Below are 26497 nucleotides of genomic sequence, written 5' to 3'. Positions count from 1 at the left end.
AGTGATCTATGGTCGTGCGTAAAGCAATTTGCCACCTGTCTGCAAGACCCATACAAAGCTAAAATTTATTTTCACAATGTATCTGCTAAACACATATCATTATGGTCTAAATCAATTTTTAGAAACTAATCAAGAGCAAAAGACAAAAGAGAGCATAAAAATGCTCTCTTGACTGCCTGATGCGAGCCGGGGCCTTGGTTAAAAAAGCTGAATTCTAAATATCATAACAATTTACTAAAGGTTGATCATGGGAGAATAAATGAGATTTTCAATGAATTAAATTACCTTCTTTACAATTTTTTTCTAAATTCTTGTTCCCGTTTTTAACCGCCACTAGTATGTTCTCGAAAAGCGAGGATGTTATGGAGGAGCAGGCGAAAATGAATCACGAGTTACAAAAAAAAAAGAAAGAAATTGTGTTCTTTTGCGCTAGCTTACATAGTCTAGCTCCAAAAATCGATCATCGCTAAGTTGAAAAGAATGTTTTGTACATGTGAAGGAATATCAGCGAGCTGCTTGGGATTTGTTTTCTATAAAAACGCAAAAAAATGTGATTGAAAATCAAATTCCAAAAAAGCGGCGCTAGTTTGAATTTTGTAGCAAACTTCCAATACCTTCGCAAAGTTGTTTACATTTTTTGGGGCGCACGGTTGACAGCTAAATGTCAAATCATTTGACAGAAAAGTAAACCTGATTGGCTGGTAGGGAATCCCATAAATTGATGTTAGCCGTGATTGGCCCACTTCTTTCCGGGCAGTGATATGGTTTCCTCAAGTGATGAAAAATCACTACAACTTGACACAACTTGAAAATGGCGAGATTTAATCGGAAAAAAGCACCAAATTGGATAGTTCAACTTGGCCAATTCTAGATGAATAGTTGATCTATAAATTCAGCTGAAAATATTAAGGAAAAACATTGTTTTGGGTATCTTGAGCTCTTGAGCTCCCGTAAGTTACCGAGCGAGTTACCGGGATTTTTTTCCGGGCCCTACAATAACGGACGTTTTGAGAAACACCCGTAAAGTTTATCGGGGGCTTACCGGGTGATTTTCCGGGTTTACGGGTTTATCGGGACTTTTGAGAAACGACCCCCTGGACTATAGCGTACATTGAGGACAACACGTACGTTTCGTCGCAAACAGCGCGCGCGCGATGGTCTGCTTTGTCGCGTAGCAAAACAATTCACTCTCTCGTTCAACTGTCACTGTCTGTCGTTCAACTGTCCCTGGATTATCCCTGGTAAACGCGTTAAAGGAATTGTTTTAAACGTTTAATAAGGTGCCTCTCACAAAAGGCCTGACCTATGTATTATGTTTTTAGGCGAATTATTCAGGATATGTACAACGCAAACACGGGTGTCCCAACTATTCAAGGAACACCACAATTTCATTCGACTTCGGTAAGGGCTTTAATTAACTTTCTACACTTTAAAATCTCTTAGCAGATATGTTTTTAGATTTCACGAACTGTACTTGGCTCTCGAAAATTTGGGTACAGGTTACATGACTAAAAATCGATTTGAGTTGGCAGGTGGAATTATCGAAGTCTGTGGGGCGGGCGGGAGAGGGGTAAAAATGGTTGTATTAAAGCATTATGTCAAGGGGGAGGTTTTTTGGGGGGATTGAGCATCCGGGTCATATGTAGACAGTACGACCCAGAAGGGCGGGGTCCAGCGTAACTCAGGTTTCCGTACTACTTGTGGTTTCGCAAAGATGAGACATGTAGACCGGAGGCGGACGAGAGCTCAGGTGACTCGTAGGAGACAGGTAGACTGTAGGGGGCAGTATGAGATGGGTAAACCGTAGGAGATAGGAATACCGGAGGGGAATAGAGCTAGGTGAATCGTAGGAGATAGGTAGACCGTAGGAGATAGGAATACCGGAGGGGAATAGAGCTAGGTGAATCGTAGGAGATTAGAATACCGGAGGGGACAGGTAGACCGTAGGAGATAGGAATACCGGAGGGGACAGGTAGACCGTAGGAGATAGGTAGACCGTATGAGATAGGTAGACCGTAGGAGATAGGTAGACCGTAGGAGATAGGAATACCGGAGGGAAATAGAGCTAGGTGAATCGTAGGAGATTAGAATACCGGAGGGGACAGGTAGACCGTAGGAGATAGGAATACCGGAGGGGACAGGTAGACCGTAGGAGATAGGTAGACCGTATGAGATAGGTAGACCGTAGGAGATAGGAATACCGGAGGAGACAGGTAGACCGTAGGAGATAGGTAGACCGTAGGAGATAGGAATACCGGAGGGGACAGGTAGACCGTAGGAGATAGGTAGACCGTAGGAGATAGGAATACCGGAGGGGAATAGAGCTAGGTGAATCGTGGGAGATAGGTAGACCGTAGGAGATAGGAATACCGGAGGGGAATAGAGCTAGGTGAATCGTAGGAGATAGGTAGACCGTAGGAGATAGGAATACCGGAGGGGACAGGTAGACCGTAGGAGATAGGTAGACCGTAGGAGATAGGAATACCGGAGGGGACAGGTAGACCGTAGGAGATAGGTAGACCGTAGGAGATAGGAATACCGGAGGGGACAGGTAGACCGTATGAGATAGGTAGACCGTAGGAGATAGGAATACCGGAGGGGACAGGTAGACCGTAGGAGATAGGTAGACCGTAGGAAATAGGAATACCGGAGGGGACAGTTAGACCGTAGGAGATAGGAATACCGGAGGGGACAGGTAGACCGTAGGAGATAGGTAGACCGTAGGAGATAGGAATACCGGAGGGGACAGGTAGACCGTAGGAGATAGGTAGACCGTATGAGATAGGTAGACCGTAGGAGATAGGAATACCGGAGGAGACAGGTAGACCGTAGGAGATAGGTAGACCGTAGGAGATAGGAATACCGGAGGGGACAGGTAGACCGTAGGAGATAGGTAGACCGTAGGAGATAGGAATACCGGAGGGGAATAGAGCTAGGTGAATCGTGGGAGATAGGTAGACCGTAGGAGATAGGAATACCGGAGGGGAATAGAGCTAGGTGAATCGTAGGAGATAGGTAGACCGTAGGAGATAGGAATACCGGAGGGGACAGGTAGACCGTAGGAGATAGGTAGACCGTAGGAGATAGGAATACCGGAGGGGACAGGTAGACCGTAGGAGATAGGTAGACCGTAGGAGATAGGAATACCGGAGGGGACAGGTAGACCGTATGAGATAGGTAGACCGTAGGAGATAGGAATACCGGAGGGGACAGGTAGACCGTAGGAGATAGGTAGACCGTAGGAAATAGGAATACCGGAGGGGACAGTTAGACCGTAGGAGATAGGAATACCGGAGGGGACAGGTAGACCGTAGGAGATAGGTAGACCGTAGGAGATAGGAATACCGGAGGGGACAGGTAGACCGTAGGAAATAGGTAAACCGTAGGAGATAGGAATACCGGAGGGGACAGGTAGACCGTAGGAGATAGGAATACCGGAGGGGACAGGTAGACCGTAGGAGATAGGTAGACCGTAGGAGATAGGAATACCGGAGGGGACAGGTAGACCGTAGGAGATAGGTAGACCGTAGGAGATAGGAATACCGGAGGGGACAGGTAGACCGTAGGAGATAGGTAGACCGTATGCGATAGGTAGACCGTAGGAGATAGGAATACCGGAGGGGACAGGTAGACCGTAGGAGATAGGTAGACCGTAGGAGATAGGAATACCGGAGGGGAATAGAGCTAGGTGAATCGTGGGAGATAGGTAGACCGTAGGAGATAGGAATACCGGAGGGGAATAGAGCTAGGTGAATCGTAGGAGATAGGTAGACCGTAGGAGATAGGAATACCGGAGGGGACAGGTAGACCGTAGGAGATAGGTAGACCGTAGGAGATAGGAATACCGGAGGGGACAGGTAGACCGTAGGAGATAGGAATACCGGAGGGGACAGGTAGACCGTAGGAGATAGGTAGACCGTAGGAGATAGGAATACCGGAGGGGACAGGTAGACCGTAGGAGATAGGTAGACCGTAGGAGATAGGAATACCGGAGGGGATAGGTAGACCGTAGGAGATAGGTAGACCGTATGAGATAGGTAGACCGTAGGAGATAGGAATACCGGAGGGGAATAGAGCTAGGTGAATCGTAGGAGATAGGTAGACCGTAGGAGATAGGAATACCGGAGGGGAATAGAGATAGGTGAATCGTAGGAGATAGGTAGACCGTAGGAGATAGGTAGACCGTAGGAGATAGGAATACCGGAGGGGACAGGTAGACCGTAGGAGATAGGAATACCGGAGGGGACAGGTAGACCGTAGGAGATAGGTAGACCGTAGGAGATAGGAATACCGGAGGGGACAGGTAGACCGTAGGAGATAGGTAGACCGTAGGAGATAGGAATGCCGGAGGGGATAGGTAGACCGTAGGAGATAGGTAGACCGTATGAGATAGGTAGACCGTAGGAGATAGGAATACCGGAGGGGAATAGAGCTAGGTGAATCGTAGGAGATAGGTAGACCGTAGGAGATAGGAATACCGGAGGGGAATAGAGCTAGGTGAATCGTAGGAGATAGGTAGACCGTAGGAGATAGGAATACCGGAGGGGAATAGAGATAGGTGAATCGTAGGAGATAGGTAGACCGTAGGAGATAGGTAGACCGTAGGAGATAGGAAGACCAGAGGGAAATAGAGCTAGGTGAATCCTAGAAGATTGGTAGACCAGAAGCGGAGTAAAGCTACGTGAATCGTAGAAGATAGGTAGACCGGAAGCGGAGTAGAGCTAGGTGAATCGTATGAGATAGCTAGACCGGAGGCGGAGTAGAGCTAGGTGAATTGTAGGAGAAAGGAAGACCGGAGGCGGAGGAGAGCTAGGTGAATCGTAGGAGATTGGTAGACCTGAGGCGGAGGAGAGCTAGGTGAATCGTTGGAGATCGGTAGACCGTAGGAGACAATAGAGTCAAGGGGGCACTTGATTTGGAGCCTAGCTCTGTTGTGCCTTCCGCACCAGTAACTGGTGGAAAACCAACCAAACAAACAAACAAATAAATAAATAAGAGGGCAGCTCAGGTACTGGACTAAGAAGGGTGTAGTTCTCTAACAATGGCTGTTGGTGTTTTGCATACAGGTCGCAGGTGAGCTTCTCTACTTTAACAGGGGAGTGGTGTCTTCACATGCGCCAAGCGGGAGTAAGCAGACCGCGTTTACTGGTATTGCTGGTTACAGTGGTCCCCAGGCCCCACTCAATATGAACTATCCACGGTACCCAGGCCTCAAGGTACGATAAAGTTGTGAGCCTCGATTTGGACAAAATCAGGGGTGGAAACAGGGGGGTGGATATGCACCCCCTTTTTGAGCAAAAAAAAAAAAAATGAAAAGTCACTTTGTTTGAAGAAACTACGGAGAAGATACTGTCCATTTGCCATCGCCTGCTTGACTTTGCTGATGCAACAAATCCAATTCAGCGTGAAGCATTGTTAGATCTATGTGACCTACCAAGAACCACTGGATCAGTTATTAGCCGTCAATCCGACCATTATCCACCCCCTATTTTGAAATCCTGGACCTGCCCCTGAAAATACTGGTTAAACATTATCAAACGAATTGCAGGAAAACTTGATTATAATAAGTTTATAATCTTTAAACATAAAAAATGGATGACAGATATTCAATGGTCATTAAGTAAAATTAAAAAAGGTATAAGATCTTCTTGGAATAAGGAATTATTTCCCAGTATTTCATTTCTTTTGCAGCATCCGCCACAACTAGTAAGTTGCATTCAGCATCCCCTGACACACCCATACCCACAATGGACAGCACCCAACACGAACATGGTAGGGACTACAACAGGAATACGTAACCAAGCCAGCACAGGCTACCCAGCGATACCATACATCCAAGGCCAGCAACCCTACCCTGGGTATAATAATATCCCCCCTGGATATGTGTACAACCACCAAGGTGCACAATATCAGCAATATGGACCGTCGAATGGTGTTCCACTAACTCCTTCACAGTTTATAATGTCTATGATACAAGGACAGGAGTTTGTTAATCAAAGCCATTCGTTCCTGGGGGGCCCAGGAGTGCAATATAATCATGGACCATTGGTTTATAACTCTACATGTGGGGGACAGGTTCATATGCACCAAGATATGTCCCTTGTGATGGGACCACAGTATAATATGCCTGTCAATATGAGCAACCCACGCATGCGCAGTACACCACTGGGGACTAACTTTAATTCCAATTTTGGGAACATGCCTTCCAGCCAGAACTGGGTTCCAGATCAAAAATCTGCATTTCAAAGTGGCCAAAGAAAGGATGACAATGTAAGAATGGCAACGATTAAAGGACCTTTAAAAAGTTCTTACGCTAGCGTCTGTGCTGCAGAACCTAGCAATTATACACCTCGTCAGCATGGTAGCCCCTCCCCCTCTAGTGTACTGGGCAGTAGCACAGAGGAACTGGCAGAGATATTCAGCAATGTTAAGCTAACACCAATACCACTTTCAAACAACCCTACTCCTAGTGTTGAAAGCGATGATATGGATTACATATCGACAAAAGACACCAGCACTTCTAGCACAAAAGAGAAAGGGAACCAGTGCAGCTCAGTTCCTACCAAAGGTACTAAGCCCATGAGACCTCCACCAGGCTTCCATGCACTCACAACCACACAACTCACAAAGACTGACGACGCTTGTGAGCCCAATAGTCCAAGTGGGATAACCAGAGGAATCAGCTTCAAAGATAGACCTGCGTTGGATGGGCAGACTATTCGATCACTTATTGACAGACCCGTGTATGCAAATTTGGAGAGTAGATTGCATTTAAGTACCGATAATCATTCCCCTAGGGGAATAAGGCACAGGGCACCCCAGATCAGTGAAAGCAGCAAAACTACCATAACTACCCCCACAATTAGGAGGATGAAGCAGCCATGCCGCATAACATCCCACTTCAGACTACTGTTTGAGCCTATCCCGAGCATTGAATGACTTAAACATTAACAGCACCTAAAAATATAGCACTATAGTCTTAACTGAATAATGTAGATATTTTATCCCCAAATTATATCAAACATATTAATATTTTTTTGTAAAAGTCATGTTACTTCCGTTTAGATGCTGTCAATTAACACTGTAGTTAAAAATGATAAGTGAAGCATAAAATTACCAATACTGATGAAAACTCATTTTAATTAGTATTAGAAGTTGTCACAAGAAGTCATTCATAAGATTATGGGAAAAAAGATAAAATCTTATTCTCTAAACTTCATTGTTCACACAGTATCATACAAACGAAGAAAGCAAAAAAAAACCTTTATCACCCAATAATAAGTTTAAATCGGCCATTTCCACTGGCCCACAGGTGGTGGAGTTTGTAGTGGTTCCCATGGTTTCCACACCCTCATCTTCTCTGCCAAGGACAGTTCATTTTCTGCCTGTACGCCAAAAGAAAAAAATACACCACAAGTGAGAGTGGTTTACTTTACAAGAGAGTTAGGTATAGTTTTACTTAATCTAAACCAGTACCAGACCCAGGGTGGCTAAAGTTTGAAAAGAAATGGTAAAACCCACAAATTTACCTGTCCTTGTATAATTTCTTTGTATAGTTTTTTTTTCTTTAAACACGGTATTATAAGGACGCATTTTTTTTTTCACCTGAACACAACACCTCAGTAGACTCCAATGACTCACCTGTCTGATGACCTCTTCCACTTGGCCGGCTTTCAACTTCTTTTCTAAGGCTTCAATGTCAGTTTCCTACAGTATATAGAATAAGCGCGAATGTAAATTTTCCAACAAGTTTGCAGTTATCATAATCAGGTTTCATTTATATCTGCAATGAGAGGACAAGAAGCCAACAATAGGATGCCCCATGAGGCATGTTCAATTGTATGGGCATGTATCGACTCTAGCCGGTGCATAGATCTTAAACACTCTTATTTACTCTTCTTGACTCTAAGAGGGTGTTTTTGGTATGATTCAGAACATTTAAGCTGATAATTTCCATTGCCATCCTATTTTAATTCAAATGAGGACAGATGAACATAGGTCTCAACTTAGAAAAGGGGGGGGCAGTAACTTGAGATATCCATATCAAGGAAGGAGCATTTGTAATGGTTCACACGAAAACAAAACATGGTTTCATTAGTATACCATTTTTATGCTTCACCACTGCATGCCTTCTGTTTTTATTCCGCAGAACTGCAAGTTCACAAGTTTTGTTTTCGCAAGAACTGTCACATGTTGACAGAGCAAAAAAATGGCAAGTTTTCCCAAAATAAGGTCTGGTTAAGTTTGGTAAGCTTGAATTTTTGCATAGAGGTTCCTTATGTTATGTAAACCAACATATCAAAAAGTATTTTTTTTTTCTAATGGATTCGTCTTTGAGATATGAGGCTTGAAGTGCAATTTTCAAATGTTCAAACTATGAATTCTACTCATTTTTAGGGAGAAGCCGGGCTCTGATCAGAAATTAAGTAAACTTTGGTCGCTTATATCTAAATTTCATATCTTCAAAATTTCTTTAAAATTTGGAATTAAGCTTTTGGTCAGAGGAACTCCTTGTATGTGGAATCTTGAGCTTATATGTCGAGAATTGGAAAATTTCATGCCATTTTTTTCCTCTGTCTCACATATTGGTTTAAGTGGATTTGTTATGGGTATGTGCACACCATCAAAAAAACTCTAACCTGCTCTACAATGCTGAGTCTGTGCTTGGTAATTTGCTCTGTGTGCACTCTGTAAGCAGCATCTCTTGGCATTTTATCAAGAACACCCAGAGTCTTCTGGTACAATCCTATCAAGGCCTGATGAAAAACCATTAGTGTAAAAGTTAGACTTGCACAACAAAATTACTATTTTTTAGATGTTCTTCGAACATGAAAAATGTTGATTCAAGTTTTTCTAGCTACATACCTCTCGTGGTGCCTTAGCTACGGCAAGACCGACAAGCCCTGTCGACTTTGTAAAGAAGAATAGTGTTAATAAGTATATAAGTAATACGAGTTACGAGCAAAATCACATCGAGCAACACATTAGTTTTCCCTTAGAGAAAAAACCCTTCGAGATCAACAAATGAGTTCGATATAGCGTGACAATCTGAAATGAAGGGAATATTTCATTGAATTTCTTCGTGATATCATGATATTTTCCTTTAATTCAAGCAGTGTGGATCAAAATAATTATCAAATATTGTTACTCACTCTTTTCAAGTAGGCCGCCATCTTGAATAACAAGATAGCAGTGCATGGTGGGAAAAGAGTCTCGGGTGAGCCCGAATAATTCACGAGACTCGTCCGAAACAACCTGAACTCAACCTGAAGAGCAGTCAACCAAAAAAATACAGTCAAAGGCTGCCAAAAAATATATTCCCCGACCGATCTTTTTCTGTTTTTATTATGGTGATAAACTTTTTTAATTAGGGGAAAAGTCTGATCTTTCCGAAGTTTTTCCGAGGTTCTTCTAATTTCCGAAGGGCAGCATGCGCCTGGCTTTCCAGGAACGCCTGAGAAAAATGAGTTGCCGGTGGCTGATGTAATGATCAGAAATCCATGTGGTAGAAGTTGGCCAATCTTTAGGAATTGTTTGAGGACTGCTAGAGCTTTGAAAACACCACAGATTCAGGTAGTGGTTCCTCGAGTCTGCTCCTCGTTGTCTGCGGGAGAATCTGACATGGCTTCCGCAGTATCTGAGCAGCACAATTTCCCGAAAGAAGAGGAAAAAATATTGGAACTGTGGAAAAAGCTCGACGCATTCAAGTCCTCATTACGGCAATCTGAGGGCCGTCCAAGGTTAGTCCGTGTTTTATTGAATTAAATAAATCAAATGCATTGTAAAAGAGGATATTGTAAGGTGCTACGCTTGGGTTTAAGGTCAGGCTAACGTTAAATATTGAAATAATAGAAATCCATTTAACTTAAAAAAAGATTACCTAATATAGTCATATTTACGATGGCACAGAGACTACTACTTATTAGAGAGACTTCTGTTAGAGCTATTGTAACTCCACATTTTGTTGTCATTGCTTTTGGTATCATAACCATTCCCACCACGACTGCTTTCACTTTGTGATGACTATGATCATCATCACGATATTACCACCACCAAAGTAACATTACCACCCATTGTCATCACCATTAGATAAAAATCATCATCATCATCATAATCATCATCATCATAGAAATCGCTATCATCATTATTTCTATCATTATCACCACCACATAGCTGTCAACCTCGCTTGAGGAAAAATATTGAGAAAATACAGTGAATGTATCAGAAGTGCCAAGATAGCTAATGTAGAAGAAAAGTATATGTATGGATGTTTTTAAGAAAATAAGGCTTGAGAAAAGGTTCAAAATCTTGAGACTCCCACTTAATGCGGGAGAGTTGACAGCTATGCCACCATCATGACAACCATCATTTTCATCACCATCATCAATCATCATTTCACTATCAGTTAAAGAATCAGGTACTTTTGCTTTTTAAATTTGTGCTTCATCAACAAAATATCATATCCTCACCAATTATAATTAGATACATGTAATTGCCTTTGTTCACTAATTCTTGATATTTCTGTTTTAGGTACACTTTTTATGATGGTCCACCCTTTGCCACAGGATTACCACATTATGGTCATATTCTAGCAGGAACAATCAAGGTAGAGATTTATTTGGCTTAGTTTGCTAAAGAATTACAAATTGTTCATAAATAATTTGCTTGATCTTCTAGGACATTGTGACACGTTATGCCCACCAAACAGGTTATCATGTGGAGAGAAGATTTGGTTGGGATTGTCATGGGCTTCCTGTGGTATGTGATTCATTTACAAAAATGCCAATTCTTTTGTTGCTGACATTTTGCAAAGGTTTGACTATTGAATTTTTTTAAATCAATTTTTCAGGAGTATGAAATTGACCAAAAGTTAAATATAAAGGTAAAATAGTCAACTGTTATATTTACTTTGGATTTGATAAATACAGTACACTGTGAAAGCATTTTTTCTCAGATGAATTTTTTTCTCAGATGAATTAAAACTGTTAATGTGTTTTGTTTCTAGGGTCCAGATGATGTGGCAAAGATGGGTATTGCCAAATATAATGATGAATGCCGGAAAATCGTCATGAGATATTCAACAGATTGGGAGGTTTGTTAGATTTAGTTTTGTACACAATGTGTAATGAAAAAGTGCAGTGTTCCAGTTATCTCATATGGTTTTTATTTTCACTTCTGGACTTCTTCATCTTGATTCTTCAAAATTGATAAATATTTTTGTCAACCTTGCAGCGAATCGTGAGTAGACTTGGAAGATGGATTGATTTTGAGAATGACTACAAGACACTCTACCCGTGGTTCATGGAGACTGTCTGGTAAACAGCTATCAAGGTTTTGCACTTGTTTTATTTTCATTTAGACACTAGCATCATATGCATTGTTTCCTTTTCAGGTGGGTTTTCAAGCAGCTTCATGAGAAGAATATGGTATACCGGGGATTTAAGGTACCCAGATTCTTATATATAGATGTTTTCTTACATCTTATTTAAAGTATATGACATGTACGATTACATTACCAATTCTGCCTTTAAGTTATTATAAAAAAAAACATCAACAATATTCACAAGAATCACCACAAACATTACCAGATTATCATGAACACTTGAGACTCATATGTTCTTCTTTATATGTTCTTCTTTAGGTCATGCCTTACTCAACTGTGTGTAACACTCCACTCTCAAACTTTGAGTCGAACCAGAACTACAAAGAAGTACAGGACCCTGCAGGTATACACACCTAATTAATAAAAGAAATGTTGCCAGTGCAAACATTACAGGCAAAGGGTGCTTTTAGAACATACTTTTAAGTGGGCCCAGTGGTACCATTGCCATACATCTGCATTTGGTTAAAATATGAGACTCATGGTATCTTTAGTTGTGGAACTGTCATTTGTTGTTTGCACTGGCAAGGTTTTTTGAAATACGTAGGTGTATGCTTGATACTCACCAATGCCTAATTGTCAGTTAGAAAAGGATTGTCAAAGGATCAAGGCTGATTATGATTGAGACACATTTGCCCATGTCTCTCTTTTGGATTAGAGCACACAGCATAGTAAATAAAAACAAACATTAAAAAGAGTATTTCATCACAAAGCAAGGATTTCAAATTCACTAAAGAAAATTCACACAAAAATTTTTTATTCAGCTGTAAAATTTCAAGTGAAGTTATTTTTGTTTATATTTAACATATAAAGGCATATAGTTTTTTTTTTCCTTTTTTCCCTATGAAAAGTGTTTGTCAGTTTTCCTCTTGATGAGAGCCCTGACGTCAGCATGATTGCCTGGACAACCACGCCTTGGACATTACCTAGCAACCTGGCTTTAGTTGTCAATAAAGACATGGAATATGTCAAGGTCAAAGGTAATCCCTCCATTGGAATTTCAGCTTGAAATTGTTACTGTATTTATATAAGTCCTTATAGCATTGACCACAATTCTAAAATTCACTGGAAAAAGGCAGTGAAAGAAATATAAAAAAGGAAAAAAAGACCTCCCTGTCAGATATTGCATAATAAGCACTTATTTACACCTTAACAAGCATACGATTAAGAGGAAATTGAGAAGAAAACATACAAATACACACACAGTTGGGGGTACAGCAACAGTTTAAGGTAATTCCCTTGAATTGCACTGCGCACCCCTTCTTCGCATAGTTACGCACGCTGTTTATTTGAATTTTCCGGTATTAAGTGTGCCCGCGCCACAGTTGTACAAGAAAACAAAGCAAAATGCGCACATTTTTTACTTAAAATCTCTTTGACAGAGAAACGAATTCGGTTACCCCCATTTTTTATTTGCTCAAATAGTTAAATATATACAAAAAAAAGATATACTGAAAGATACCTGTGGTAGCCCAGCCATAAAATGCAACTGTTTTTTTTTTTCTGTCGTCTCGCGATTTGCACAATGCAATTCCCAAGAACCCTTGCCCCACGGGCGATACTTCTTATTTTAGTGTATTGATTGCGACCTTACTAAAGCCTTTTTCTTACACAGTTACCAAAAGCTTTTGCATAATTTAAAACTGCATACCTGTCAACTCTCCCGCATTAGGATTAGGATGTGTTAAGATTTTGGACCTCTTCTCCCGCTCTCCTGCGTTCAGCACCAAATCTCCCGCTTTTTAGCGATTTTTATCCCTTCCGAAAAATTATTCTATAAAAAATCGGCATTTTACCTATTTTCCATTAAGATATTCGAAACAATAATTCCCTTGCGTAGCACAATTTATCTAACACCCTTGTGAGATCTATAAGTGGATCTGTTCATGGAGCTTTCTATACGGCAAGCGCCTGCAAGGTTAAACCCACCCCTCCCCCCAAAAAATTAATATACCCCACCCCTCCCCCCAAAATTAATATACCCCTTCCCTCCCCCCCAAAATTTCTCAAGCCTTGAGATTTTCGGAGGTTGACAGGTGTGAAACTGTGTCATGGCCGCCATCTTGAATTTGAGATTCCAGCTCTCAGATCCATGTTATTTGTGCAGTTGAAGGCCCGATTCACGATTTAATAACTGCATATTTAATCATAGCCTCAATTTCTACCAAGTTATTTTGGAAAATCATCTCAGGTTGGATTGATTTCGCTGTATTTACTCGTGTTTACACTTGCGACCCAAGTGCGAGACACGCGGCTAAAGATAAGAATTAAGTTAAAGCCGCATTGCCACCAGTTTACTTCCGGAGGTCTGACGGAAACCTCAACCGTTAAAAGACAAAGGAATCTATTAAAATCCGAGATATTAAACAGGCCATCTGCTCTAAATTATCAATCACATCCTCAAAGAAACTTCTAATAAACACACTGCTTTCAATATTTTGAAATATCTTTCGCGTTTTCCGGAGATTGTTACGTAATTAACCGGAAGTAAACTGGTGACAATGCGGCTTTAAGTGCTGACTGCTTTAGACTCATACAGCTTACTTCAAGACGTAATTAAATGTGCACTGGACACTCATGAATGGACTCGAGGTATTTACCTTGATTGCTTAATCTATTTTGAAGTGGAAGTAGTTTGAAACAATTGATGGAAATCGTCTCCTACAAATCGCATTTTTGATGAATCTACTTTACATTGGACACTTGACCGGCTACCCTAAGATGAATTTTATTTTCTTACTATAAAATATCTTGATCTCTCTCATTGAGTCTCATCATTTTAACCATGTCGATTTTAATAAAGTACAACATAGGTGTTGAAAGTCATGTAAGTGTAAAATATGTACTTAAATCTATGAAAATTATTTTGGTACTTTGGTGCTTCCTTTAGATAAGCTTAAGTTTTATTATTTCCCTAAAATACCTTTATCTCCATTGAATGTCATTTTATTTTCATGGAACATTTTCAATAAAATCTAGAGATTTGTATTTTTTTTGTAGTGTTGTTGATCTTGAAAATATGTTTATGCTCTATAAATTTCGATCAAGTCTAGATATTCTATAGCTCTCTCATTTGACTTCAAAATAAATAAATGTTGTTGTTTACTTGTAACTTACATAAATAAAATAATACATTTCTCAATTAAATTATATTGTTAATACAATAGGACTTACTTTGGGTGTAAAATTTACCCCTAAGTGATAGCACATTGAGGGCAGTGAACCAAAGAAATATTTAAGAAATAACAATTTTAAAACACATTCTCAGCTTTCCTTAATCTTATTTCGGTGCTAACTCTGATGTGGGGATAGTATTTGAAGATAGGACAATAAGCCCTGTCTAATTTCATGGAGCACACCTCGAGTCCACCCCACACCTGAAGAGATGATGCTCTTACCTTTCTTGCCCCAATCAGTGTTGTGATATGGCATTTACAAATAAAAAATAAGATTATATATATTGTTTTATTATCTCCAAAGTATGCAGTAAATTTTTCATGTCATACATGTCACACAAACTAGTTGCAGATAGATCTCAGGTATCAATCAATCAATCAAGTTTATTTCACCACATAATAGTATAATGATAATAATGCAAAAAAATAGTGATGATGAGGAGTCTACTTAAAGCACAATGCTTATAAGGTGTAGACCCCTGTCGCAGACTAAGTAGCGTCTCTACTAAAATATATATGAATGTTCTTGATTTGACTAAGGAATCCTTATTATTAAATTTACATGTGGCTGATTTGATGAAATAAAGTAGAATCATATCTATAAATCAATAGCTGCTTTTTGAGAGAGGATATTGTCCTTTACAATCTTTTTGAACATATTTATTGATATGCATTGTTTTGCTTGACAAGTGAGGTTGCTCCAGATTTTTGGACCCCTGTACGAAATTGAAAATTGGCCCCGTCTTGTTATTCTAAGAGTTGTGCGATAGTCGCATGAATTTCTCATGTTATAGCTGTGGATTGTATTATTTCTTTTAAAAAAAGTTATCAAAAGTCCCCTGTAATTGATTATTGTCGAATTTATACATGAATAATGCAGTTTCAAGGGTGTTAATGTCATAGACCGTAAGAAGCCTTTCTTGTTTGAGTAAGGGCTCAGTGTGACTGAGGTAATGAGAATTTGTTATTATTCTATCACACCTTTTTTGCAAAAGCAATATTCGTTTTAAACTTGTGTCATAATTACTTGCCCAGTTGATGTTTCCATAGTGTATGTACGGATGAACTAATGTAAAATATGTTTTTAGGCTAAATTTAGGCAAATAAAAGTGAAGTTCATTCATTATTCCAACATTTTTAGTGATTTTAGTTCTGACATGGTTGATATGCGTCTTCCAATTTAATTGACTATCAATGATGAGTCCTAAGAATTTAGTTTCATTTACCATCTGGATAGGTTCGTTGTTTATCTCTATTTTGGTTGTATGTTTCGTTTTTCTTTTGCTGTTTCTGAATATAATATAGTTTGTTTTTTTAGTGTAAAGTGATAATTTATTTGTCTTAAACCATTCTGTTAGTTTGAATAGCTCGGAGTTTAAAATTTCATCCATGTCCTCAGCAGATTTCGATTTGAAAACTAAGTTTGTGTCATCAGCAAAAAGAGTAAACGAAAACAGTTCCGTGGCATTAGGGACATCATTAATGTAAGAAATAGTAAGGGCCCAAGAATGGAACTCTGGGGAACACCACAGGTTATATCATATTCTTCTGACTTTGTATCTTTATAATTTACGAATTGTTTTCGGTTTGAAAGATAATTTTGGAACCAAAGCAGAGTGTCTTTTAGTGTGATTTCTTTAATATTATTATTAATATTAACATTATTAAAGAAATCGCACTAAAAGACACTCTTTTTTTGCACCTATTTATACAGTAAAAAGCGTGATTTTGAAGTATTTTTACGGGTTTTATAAGAAAACTAGACAAAAAACACAAATTGTACAAGAAATCACAAGAATTACCTTCAGAATCGAATTTTTAACAAATTCAAAGGTACAGAAATAAACTAAATAGCCTACTTAGAATATTGTTTTGAACATTATCTAACGGGTTATTGTTTGGGAGATCGGATTTTGGCAGTTTGACAAACAGAACTTAATTTTCTAAAGAATATAGGTCTCATTTAGAAAACTATGAGTTGGGATTTTTACTCGTGCCCCTCTGATGTGAAAGCATGGTGGGTACCCTTATTTTTTTATTACATTTTTTGAAAGCCCTTCACTTCAATATTGTTTATGCCAAGTTGTAGAACTATTTCAAGGGAATTACCTTAAGGCAGTTACTGTGAGCCCAATATGTCTTTATACCACTTTTGCAACCCCTTACCCTACCTTATTAGCCACAGGACATGAGAAGAGTACAGAAAATTAAAGCTGTGGGGAATTTGGACCCTATGTAAAGTAATTGTCTCATTTTTCTGGCTTAGATAACAGCACAGAGAAGGTTTATATTATGATGGCTGCCCGTCTTGATGCTCTTTTCAAGACACCAGAAGAGTATACTGTCTTAGAAAGGTAGGGTGAACTGTTTACATTAAAAAGTTGTGGTCAGAAGGATTTCTGATAGTTATCTTGAAATAACCCATTACTTTGTATGTTTATTGTACCTCTTGGTTTAGATAGTTATCTTCTGATGATTTTTGTATTTAGCCCTTGGATACTATACAGTATTATCTTTCAATGAATTTTGCATTCCTTCATGAATAGGTTCAAGGGTGCAAGTCTAGAAGGAAAAACTTACAAACCTATGTTTCCATACTTTGAGCAGGTAAGTTCTATGAGAGCTGTGAGGACATTACCATATTAAGCTTACATGCAATGAATGACCTGTTGGTTCTGTGATTTTGTAGCTAAAATCAAGTGGGGCATTTAGGATTCTGACTGATAGCTATGTCACCGAGGAGAGCGGGACAGGTGTTGTTCACTCTGCACCTGCTTTTGGTGAGGTGGGTATTACCAATCCTTCAATGAATTCTGTCATTCTTATTTCAAGGAAAAGAAGATTAGAGCCTTATATACCATATATGTTTACAGTTTCCAAGAGGTATTACCAATTACCAGTAGGTATTGAGTGTACCAACAAAGTGAGTACACCCAAACAAAATCTCACCCCTTCAAAAGAACTAAAGACAATAAACACAAATCCCAAAAAGATGTTGTTCCCACCTTCGTATAAGTATCCTAGTATCCTCTAGATACAAGTTCTGTTATTGTTGTAGGATGATTACCGTGTGAGCATGGCAAATGGAGTTATTCATAAAGGGGGAAGCTTGCCATGCCCTGTAGATGCCAATGGCAAGTTCACAGCAGAGGTGACTGACTTTGCTGGTCAGTATGTCAAGGATGCTGATAAACACATCATCAAGTGGCTGAAGCAGCATCGGCGTCTGGTCCACCAGAGTACCATCAAGCACAACTACCCCTTCTGCTGGAGGTGATTAGAGAATGCCAATAAACCACTCTGTTAATGTTTACATTTGGATATATAAAACTTACTAATCATCAAGGAGTGAATGAAGTCCTTTATCGGTGCTATTCTTTTTTTGTGCTATTAAAATATCTTAGTTCCTTTCTTAAAAGCCTTATTAGTATTGTGTTGTGTGGGAGCAAAAAATGGCAGCAGGATTAGCCTTTTTTAAGAGGACTCAATCAGCCTCTCCTCTTTAATAATGAAAAATTTTCAGCTTTGACTAAGAAAGGGTAGTTTCCACAGTTCCGGGATAAACATCATCTGACACTACATAAAAAGGCAAAATGGAGCTGACCAAGCAGGGTTTAATCAAGTTTCAGAGTAGGTGGTGGAGATTGATAAGTAGGCAGTGGAAGTTATTTTATTTATCAGTTCAATTAAAACTTAATACAACTTTTTCAATGCTCGGTAGAAAAAAGCTGGGGGTTCCGCCGGCCGCTGGGGCCTAATAAAACCCCTGCCCTGTGTAAAGGTTGTTGTCTAAGCTTAAGTCTGTTACAGGTCTGACACCCCTCTGATTTACAAAGCTGTACCTGGTTGGTTCATACGTGTAGAGTCCATTGTGGACAAGCTTTTAGCCAACAATCAGAAGTGTTACTGGTAAGTGTATGCTTTGTGGCAGACTGAAATCTTGACATTATTTTTTGAATAATTGCAAAATTTGATTTAGTCTGAGAATTAATACAGGGCTGTGATATGGGGTGGAGTATTGGGATCATGTGCCCCTCCAAATATTTTTTTTTTAAAAAAAGAAAGAGGCATAGCCCTGCTCCAAATATATTTTTCTTGATGTTTTGTATTGTGCCCCTCTCCCCAATACTTTGAGGTAAATTTAAGCAAGATAAGTTATAATTGTCCAATTTACTTTTTGCAAACATTTCATGCAAAAAGGCACATATCCCATCCTGTTAAATATGCTTGCCAGCTCAAAATCTGATCCAATATTTGTTAATGTAACCTGAGTCAATTATTGTGTCGTTATGTGTGATATATTTATGGGCTATATTAATGTTAGGGTTCCTGAGTTCGTGAAGGAGAAGAGGTTCCACAACTGGCTTCAGAATGCGCATGACTGGAATGTGTCCCGTAACCGTTACTGGGGCACACCCATTCCACTTTGGGTCAGCGATGACTACCAAGAGGTCAGTATTCATTTTTTTCCCTAAAATGATGACATCATTTACACTAAAGTTCATTATTAGCACACTCACTGGTCTTTTATTTTACAAAATATATGAATACATGTAAGGTTTTTTTTAAGTACCAAATTTTTATATGATTTTAAAATATTACAGGTGGTTTGTGTTGGCTCCGTTGATGAGCTGGCCGAATTGTCTGGTGTCCGGCTTACTGACCTTCATAGAGAAAAGTAAGACCAAGCTACTATTTTCATTGCTTAGTTTCATGTGATGTTATTGCTCATCTTGGTGCTATGTTATAGCTCATCAACACTCAGGGCACCTTTCAGAGCCCTTAAAAACCTGTTTGGAGTTCTTTCTATCACTTTCTGGGCTCAGCCCATTACAGTGTGATTGATACAATTCTTTGAGTCTATGACTGGGGGACGTTTTAGTCTGTATGTAGCTATGTGTTTAGATGATATTCATTATTTGAAAAGAGCTCTGGCCCTTAATCCACAGTGTTGATCATGTAACCATCCCTTCCAAGACTGGCCGAGGGGTCCTGAGGAGAGTACCTGAAGTGTTCGACTGTTGGTTTGAGAGTGGGAGGTGAGGTGCCATCCATGTCACACATTACCACAGGACAAATGTCACGTCATGTCACGTCACGCATTAACACAGGACAAACGTCACGGTTAAGACTCTGGAACTTACTTGTGTGGCACTGTTGTTGTTGTTGTTTTTAGAATAATAAAAAAGCTTATTATTTTGGAAAATATCATTACTCCTGGATTTAAGCCTACAACACACTAGGTGATTTTATACGCTCGAATTAGCGAATTCGATTGCTAGGGATCGCAAGCATCAGACAAATTAGATGTCCAGATATTGGTTAATTTGCCGCCATGAGCAGGCTTAAGCTAAAGAACATGCGAAATCGCCCAGTGTGCTGTAGGCTTTATGCTTTAGCTAAGAATGTTGCTGTGTTATTAAGGATGGAGTGAATTTTACATTGATTCAAGTGGATTTGATTTGCTAGTGAAATGCTAGTGAGATTTGTGTGACAAGTCTTTCATGCTGTCTTTCATACTTTTATGCAAAATAAAAACTCTGGTTTCACTTCCCCCTATGCGGGGTAGTTTTAGTTTGTCGTCTAAATCATGAATTTGCACATCACTGTTGGTTATAAAGAGTGTTTTTTTCTCTCTGCTTGTTTGCTAACTATGCTTGCTACAATTCACAGCATGCCCTATGCTCAGGTCCATTACCCCTTTGAGCGCAAAGAAGATTTTGAGAAAACGTTTCCTGCGGACTTTATTGCAGAGGGCATTGACCAAACCAGAGGATGGTAAGCTGGCACTGATACCTTTTTTTTTGTTAAAGGATTTACTGATTGGTAAGAAAGAAAAAAATAACATCCATGTGGTGGCTTATTTTTTTATTCATCACCTCTTGACGTTGGCAAAACAGATGTATTTCAATCCTGACTCATTGCTATTTGAAATGGCTAAGACCAATTCACTTATCCACATTCTGGGAATTTCTTAACCAGAACTTGAGGCTCCGTGATTTTCCGCATGGCAAACGAGGTAAATAAGTTATTTATTAAACAGTGTTTTGAGAAGGGTTTTTTTGGTCCTAAAGTGTTATGCTGTTTTTAAGTGGGCTGTGCAGCGACGTACGACCCACTAATGAACCAATGAGAGGGCGAGTACCACTAAAGCTGTATTGCAAAACAAGTTATGGGCCCAGTTTTCGGATCTAACAATACTGTATATTTAGTTGAGCGTTAATCGGCCTTGATCATAATTATTCTTCGTTGCAGGTTTTATACTCTGCTAGTGATATCCACTGCACTGTTTGACAAGCCACCATTCAAGAATCTAATCGTTAACGGCCTTGTACTTGCAGCGTAAGTAGTATGTCATGTTGTACGGATTTCGTTTTTACCAATACTTGTGATATTGCAAAAACATAGTAAGTATGTGTGCAGATTCAACTTTTACCACTAGTGATATTGCGAATGCATAATAAGTATGTGTGAGGATTCAGCTTTATCCACTTGTGATATTGAAAATGTATAATAAATATGTGTGCGGACTCAGCTTTTACCACTAGTGATATTGCGAACGCATAATAAGTATGTGTGAGGATTCAGCTTTTACCACTAGTGATATTGAAAATGCATAGCAATTATGTGAGAGAATTCGAATTTACCACTTGTAGTCTTTTTTTTTTCAAGTACTTTTTATCAATGGGTTTTGCTTGCCTCCTTCAGTGATGGCGCAAAGATGAGCAAACGAAAGAAGAACTACCCTGATCCTATGGAAATTATCAACAAGCATGGCTCCGACGCCCTCAGGTTAGACAACTTTGTTGGTACGAGAATTTTATGACCAAAGATAAAGGCGAGAAAGTTTGTGTACCCCATTCACAATGAACATGATCTGCATACAGAAGCAACAAATGGAAGACGATGGTTTCCAATGTTAGGTGTAACTATAACATATGGTTTAACCTTGATGCAGTTTGAAAACAGGGTTGGTTAAACGTCGGGGTTGACTTTGCCATTGCAGCGTTTTTTTTACATACATTTATTTTACCTACAAACAGAACTATAATCCATACAGCAAAAGAGTATAATTTATAAATAAAACAGAAATACCTGTTTTTTAAGGTTGTAGTTAGAAATTACAATATGTATTAAAGAGCCCTCGTCAGCCACACTTTTGTTTATTGTTTTTAACCAATATTGGAAGACAAATGATAAGAAGAAACACCCAAAAAACACCTAAAATAAGATGTTATGCTTTATTTACCAAATTCAATCGAAAATATTGCAACAGCTTTTTCAAATCAGCCGATGGAAATGGATGCTTTCGTGCGCACTTGGTATTTTAATAAGATGACAAAAGGTGGTTGACAGAGGCATGTTAATGTGCCCTGGTCAGTCGCACCTTTGTTATTGTTTTGATTTAATATTGGGAGGCACACTATGGAACTAAGTTCTCGAAATAACCATCTAAAAAAATTGTTTGATACTTTATTTACCAAATTCAACCGAAAATATCACATTGTCTTCCCCAAATCCCCCGATGGAAATTGATTCCTTTTTCAAAATGGCGGCTGACATAGGCTTTTTAAGCATATCGAAGAGGCTTTCCTACATAAACAGCTGATTTTGAAAAGGTTGTCATCTCGGTTGAGAAATGGTACGTGCCCCATGATGTATTTACTTTGTGTGCGTATAGAGTAATGGATGAGTAGCAGGCTGTTTCAGTGGACTGCTTACAAAGCACGGTGCCTTCAATATGCGGCAATTCCCCCATTTCTTCCCCCTGGATTCAAGTGACTTTTCTGACATTGGGAATTTCAAGATTAACGCCAAACAATTATTTGCCTGAACTTTGCCTGTAGAAAAATACTATACGAAATACTTCAACATACTGACTACAACATACTCGATGGCCGAGCTAATAATCTCAAAGATTAAATATCTTTATCAAAGCGGACAATTGTTTTAACAAAAAAGTCGAGTTCGATTTAGTGGGGTTCTGCATTTCATTGTATTTTCTATCTAGTGTCAATATTAATCTTTACTTTTTCATTCATTAGGTATACTTATTTTTCGATCTACTTGTGTGAAATGGGAACCATTAGCAGCATTAGGTTTCAATCATTGTCCTATGCTGATGTTGATGGGAATTCGATGGGGAGTCTTACTTACTTTACTTGTTCTTTCAAAATTTGAACTTCTAGCAAAATTAGAAGAGTAATAGCAAGAGCCAATCATTTGTGCTAACGAACTGTGGTACCAAAATATGAGAACCAGACATCTCCTAGAATTGGTAATTTACACTCATTGTAACAGTGGGCACCTTCTATTATCCTAAAAACAAACAGTCTATGGAAAGGTTATTTGCAGAAATAGGTCAATAGTACAAACAATGTATTGAAGGACTCCTGACTAAGCCTGTTAGATTATAACACTGTTAGATTATATAAAGTGCATTTACTTAAATGAATAAACAATCATTTGTTGCATTATTAACCATACCTAAGTATTACTCTACTGGTTTGTGACATTGTTAACAAATGACTCATCACTGGGTTCATTTAAAGGGTCTAATCTTTGTTCTTTTCCTTCATCACATGAAGCTTTCACTGTGTTAAGACAAAACTCAGATTTTTCTGCAATCACCACCTTTGAATTAATAAAGATATATATATAATCTTGATGTGCATTGTAAATGCCATATCATAACACTGATTAGGGCTAAAAAGAATTTTCTGAATTTTATTACAATGTAATTAGCTGTACGTGAATGTGCCTTCTCTATGCTAGTTATGCTCTCTACTCCCCAAAGGCAAAGCGTTTTGGTAGAATTTTGCAAAAGATAAGTAAGTAAGTAATCTACCAGGCGCAAAAACACTACGAAGACAAGTATAAGCTTAACTTCTAGTTTTTTAATGCAAATAGTAACCAGAAAACATATAATGACATTCAATGAGGGATAGAGGTTTGATTTTAGAAAAGAAAAGCTTATCGAAAGGAAACAACACGTGTTTTAAAAACTAAACAGAAGCCTTTATGAAAAAAACACAAAATGGCGATTTACATGTAGTAGACAGTTCTCATCAGCTGATTCAAATATCTACTTCCGAATAGACCAAGCAAATTGAGGTAAATACCTTTAGCTCATTCTTGAGTGTTCAGGTCACAAATAAGGCCTTGAGACTTGATTGACTTGCAAGTTTGAAGTTTACACGGGTCTCAACGCGACGCTTATGTACAACACAGCGAAATTTTCCGTAATCATTCCGAGTTTAACACGACTTTTTACAATAACTTGATAGAAAATAAAGCTATGGTGAAATTTACAGTAATAGAATCGCGAATCTGGCATTTTCCACTGCACAAATAACATGGATCTGAGAGGTGGAATTACAAATGAGGGAGGCTAGATTAGCATAGATACTTCGTGTAAGAAAAAGGCCTGAGTAAGGTCGCAGCAAGTGCACTAAAAAAATACACACACAATGGTGCATGGACTTCCTGGGCATTGCACAATAATGCACGTTGTTAGGAAAGACGACGAAAAAAAAAACCAGTTGCATTTTACAACTGGTCTAACACAGGTTTGCTGTAAATATAGCAAACCTCTGTAAATCCTTTGTAATGACGTAACTTGTACGATGTCCCTTTAGATTCCCTTTTTTGGCAGTATGATTCTGTTTGATAATTTGTTCCGTGATCTTGTTGTTTTTTTGTCGGTTTTCTAGTAGGCACTAGCCCAAAATAGCATCTCATTACAATTATTTTGTTACCGGCTTTGAAGTGTTCCGAATAGGCACAAAATACTTGCCGAAGGTTCATTGCGTAGATAGATTAATTGTAGCAACACAACCGTCTTTTTGTCGTTTTTTAGAAAGGCATTATTCCTACCTCGAAAAGAAACTAGATTCTTTAGCTCCATCGCGCATAAACAAAACGGTTCGCAAACAAGAAAACGGAAGAAAAGAGCTTTTACCTACAACTGCTAGACTTTTGAATTCAATCACGGTGCATAAACGCTTGATCTGATGGTGCACAACACTTCTTATTTTATCAGATCAATCTCGTTATAAGAAGTAAGTACTCTTCGATTAAAAAAAAAGGTTTGTTCATTACAAATAGTTTGCGGTCATTTTGTGTTTTCAGGCCCACATACCTTTTATGTCACATCGATTTTCATTAAAAGTATGAAATTGACCACTAAATAATACACTAAGCCCAAAAAGGCCAACAAAGCGAGATTTAACGATCCACTCTCTTATCCACAAAACATATATGAACGTACGAACTGGCATGGTTTGAATTTGGTTGTCCGATTCCCGCCAAAAACATCCTTTACAGGGTTCTCAACACGGATATAGGAAAAGGTGGAATACTAAAATACGGGCGCCATTTTATAAAAAGCGCCTTTTACACATTTTTTATAAGGTAAATTAAATATGAGATAAATATATTGGGGACTCAAAAGGGAGGCATCTGTTTAATTAATGTTTACGATGACGCATACTATTCCCCTAAAGCACCAGGAAGCCCAATACAATGAAGGATTGAAATATACCTTAAAAAGTTTTGTACAACAAAAAAATGCTTTTCCGTGAATATTTCACGGGTAATCACTAGTATTTTATATTTGTTTTTGTCTTCATCAGAAGTTCACACATAAAGTGTACGAAGTAGCGTAGGAATGTAAATTAGAAGATGTGAATTTGATTTTTAGTAAAATCAATATTGTGTATTTTGACTTAAAACGACTACAATCGGAGTATAAAGAAGTGGGGATAATCCATTCGGTTTAATCCCCTTTTTCATAGCAACCCAGTCTTTCCTACACACATGGTATGACCAGGAAAATAATGAATAATACACACTAAATATGTCATTTCCCAGGCTTTACCTGATCAACTCGCCCATAGTATGACAAGGAAAATAATGAATAATACACACTAAATATGTCATTTCCCAGACTTTACCTGATCAACTCGCCAGTGGTGCGCGCAGAGACGCTGAAATTCCAGGAAAAAGGCGTCAAGGATGTTGTGAAGGATGTTTTTCTGCCCTGGTACAATGCGTATCGCTTTCTTAGCCAGAGCATTGACCAGTTTCAGAGGGTGAGGCAAAACAGAGGGTTATAAGCCGCATGCGAACAGCGCCTTGTGCAAACAGCGCCTAGTGCAAACAGCGCCTTGTGCAAACAGTGCCTTGTGCAAACAGCGCCTCGTGCAAACAGCGCCTCGTGCAAACAGCGCCTCGTGCAAACAGCGCCTCGTGCAAACAGCGCCTCGTGCGAACGTTGCTGGTGAGGCATTGGCCCAGTAATGCTGGCACTGTTTACTCACCATATTGGGAGTTGCTGTAAAGTCGTGCGCTTACAAATTCTGTTTTGTGTGCAGCGCAATGTTGGCGCTTTTGCAAGAGGCTTTACTTATACTCTATGTTTTAACTATGGACGCTGCGTTTTTCATGCGAAATTTGTATTGCTCCCAAAATGTGTTTATTGATTGCTTAGAGCATGGATGTATGTACCTAAAACTTTCCTTGCATTAGTTAATGATCTAGTTGAGTAACTCGTTTATGTTTTTTGTCTGTGTTTAGTGTCTGTTGTATTAGATGATGATGCAGATGTATCTTCTCTATTCAGGTACACAATGTCAACTTCGCCTATGACGAGAACAACACTATGGAGCTGCACAACATCATGGATAAATGGATCTTGTCCTTTACGCAGAGTCTTGTTCAGTTTGTCCACCAGGAAATAGACGGTAGGGGAATATTGCCCGTCCCTTGAAGCTTGTACGATTTGTCCATCAGGGAATGGACAGTAGGGGAATATTGCCCGTCCCTCGAAGCTTGTACAATTTGTTCATCAGGGAATGGACGGTAGGGGAATATTGCCTGTCCCTCGAAGCTTGTACAATTTGTCCATCAGGGAATGGACGGTAGGGGAATATTGCCCGTC

The 26497-nt window shown here is 39.1% G+C and overlaps 3 protein-coding genes and 1 long non-coding RNA gene across 4 annotated transcripts in view; 3 read left to right on the top strand and 1 right to left on the bottom strand.

Moving 5' to 3' along the window:
- Positions 1 to 1074: 1074 nt before the first annotated feature.
- LOC125573151 lies at positions 1075 to 6436 on the top strand. Its single transcript, XM_048733501.1, has 5 exons — positions 1075 to 1241; positions 1323 to 1401; positions 5067 to 5216; positions 5692 to 6270; positions 6332 to 6436. Exons 2-5 carry the CDS (start codon positions 1339 to 1341, stop codon positions 6434 to 6436), a joined length of 897 nt encoding a protein of 298 aa, XP_048589458.1. The 5' UTR covers positions 1075 to 1241; positions 1323 to 1338.
- A 107-nt stretch (positions 6437 to 6543) lies between these two features.
- Positions 6544 to 7268, top strand: LOC125573281. The gene is made up of 2 exons (XR_007314044.1): positions 6544 to 7050; positions 7102 to 7268. It is a non-coding gene; the product is annotated as an uncharacterized LOC125573281 (long non-coding RNA).
- Positions 7121 to 9233, bottom strand: LOC5510211 (NADH dehydrogenase [ubiquinone] 1 alpha subcomplex subunit 5). The gene is made up of 5 exons (XM_001630637.3): positions 9153 to 9233; positions 8866 to 8910; positions 8640 to 8756; positions 7642 to 7707; positions 7121 to 7385 (listed from the first exon to the last, which is right to left on the bottom strand). Exons 1-5 carry the CDS (start codon positions 9171 to 9173, stop codon positions 7284 to 7286), a joined length of 351 nt encoding a protein of 116 aa, XP_001630687.2. The 5' UTR covers positions 9174 to 9233; the 3' UTR covers positions 7121 to 7283.
- A 212-nt stretch (positions 9234 to 9445) lies between these two features.
- Positions 9446 to 26497, top strand: part of LOC5510206 (isoleucine--tRNA ligase, cytoplasmic) — a 33087-nt gene continuing 16035 nt past the window's right edge. Inside the window, exons 1-22 of the mRNA XM_032379332.2 lie at positions 9446 to 9740; positions 10531 to 10606; positions 10678 to 10758; positions 10850 to 10882; positions 11006 to 11092; positions 11233 to 11315; positions 11393 to 11444; positions 11642 to 11726; positions 12232 to 12360; positions 16823 to 16910; positions 17103 to 17163; positions 17246 to 17341; positions 17615 to 17829; positions 18367 to 18465; positions 18881 to 19007; positions 19161 to 19234; positions 19506 to 19595; positions 20230 to 20334; positions 20812 to 20898; positions 21265 to 21348; positions 25505 to 25649; positions 26180 to 26300. Of these exons, the coding sequence (XP_032235223.2) occupies positions 9487 to 9740; positions 10531 to 10606; positions 10678 to 10758; positions 10850 to 10882; positions 11006 to 11092; positions 11233 to 11315; positions 11393 to 11444; positions 11642 to 11726; positions 12232 to 12360; positions 16823 to 16910; positions 17103 to 17163; positions 17246 to 17341; positions 17615 to 17829; positions 18367 to 18465; positions 18881 to 19007; positions 19161 to 19234; positions 19506 to 19595; positions 20230 to 20334; positions 20812 to 20898; positions 21265 to 21348; positions 25505 to 25649; positions 26180 to 26300 (2272 nt within the window). The 5' untranslated portion in view covers positions 9446 to 9486. The remainder of the gene's footprint in view (positions 9741 to 10530; positions 10607 to 10677; positions 10759 to 10849; positions 10883 to 11005; positions 11093 to 11232; positions 11316 to 11392; positions 11445 to 11641; positions 11727 to 12231; positions 12361 to 16822; positions 16911 to 17102; positions 17164 to 17245; positions 17342 to 17614; positions 17830 to 18366; positions 18466 to 18880; positions 19008 to 19160; positions 19235 to 19505; positions 19596 to 20229; positions 20335 to 20811; positions 20899 to 21264; positions 21349 to 25504; positions 25650 to 26179; positions 26301 to 26497) is intronic.

This window comes from Nematostella vectensis, chromosome 10 (genome assembly GCF_932526225.1).
Source record: "Nematostella vectensis chromosome 10, jaNemVect1.1, whole genome shotgun sequence".
In the NCBI taxonomy this organism is placed as follows: Eukaryota; Metazoa; Cnidaria; class Anthozoa; order Actiniaria; family Edwardsiidae; genus Nematostella; species Nematostella vectensis.
The sequence above is the reverse complement of the archived record's forward strand: the minus strand, read 5'-3'. Positions and strand labels throughout refer to the sequence as shown.

Bases quoted from the DNA above. Each gene is read 5' to 3' on its own strand.
- LOC125573151 (XM_048733501.1), top strand. From the start codon at position 1,339: ATGTACAACGCAAACACGGGTGTCCCAACTATTCAAGGAACACCACAA. The intron at 1,402-5,066 runs GTAAGGGCTTTA...TTTTGCATACAG, and splicing joins CACAATTTCATTCGACTTCG to GTCGCAGGTGAGCTTCTCTA. The intron at 6,271-6,331 runs GTAAGAATGGCA...TCTGTGCTGCAG, and splicing joins GCCAAAGAAAGGATGACAAT to AACCTAGCAATTATACACCT.
- LOC5510211 (XM_001630637.3), bottom strand. From the start codon at position 9,173: ATGGCGGCCTACTTGAAAAGA. The intron at 8,757-8,865 runs GTATGTAGCTAG...GTTTTTCATCAG, and splicing joins TAGCTAAGGCACCACGAGAG to GCCTTGATAGGATTGTACCA. The intron at 7,386-7,641 runs GTGAGTCATTGG...TTTGGCGTACAG, and splicing joins TGGAAGAGGTCATCAGACAG to GCAGAAAATGAACTGTCCTT.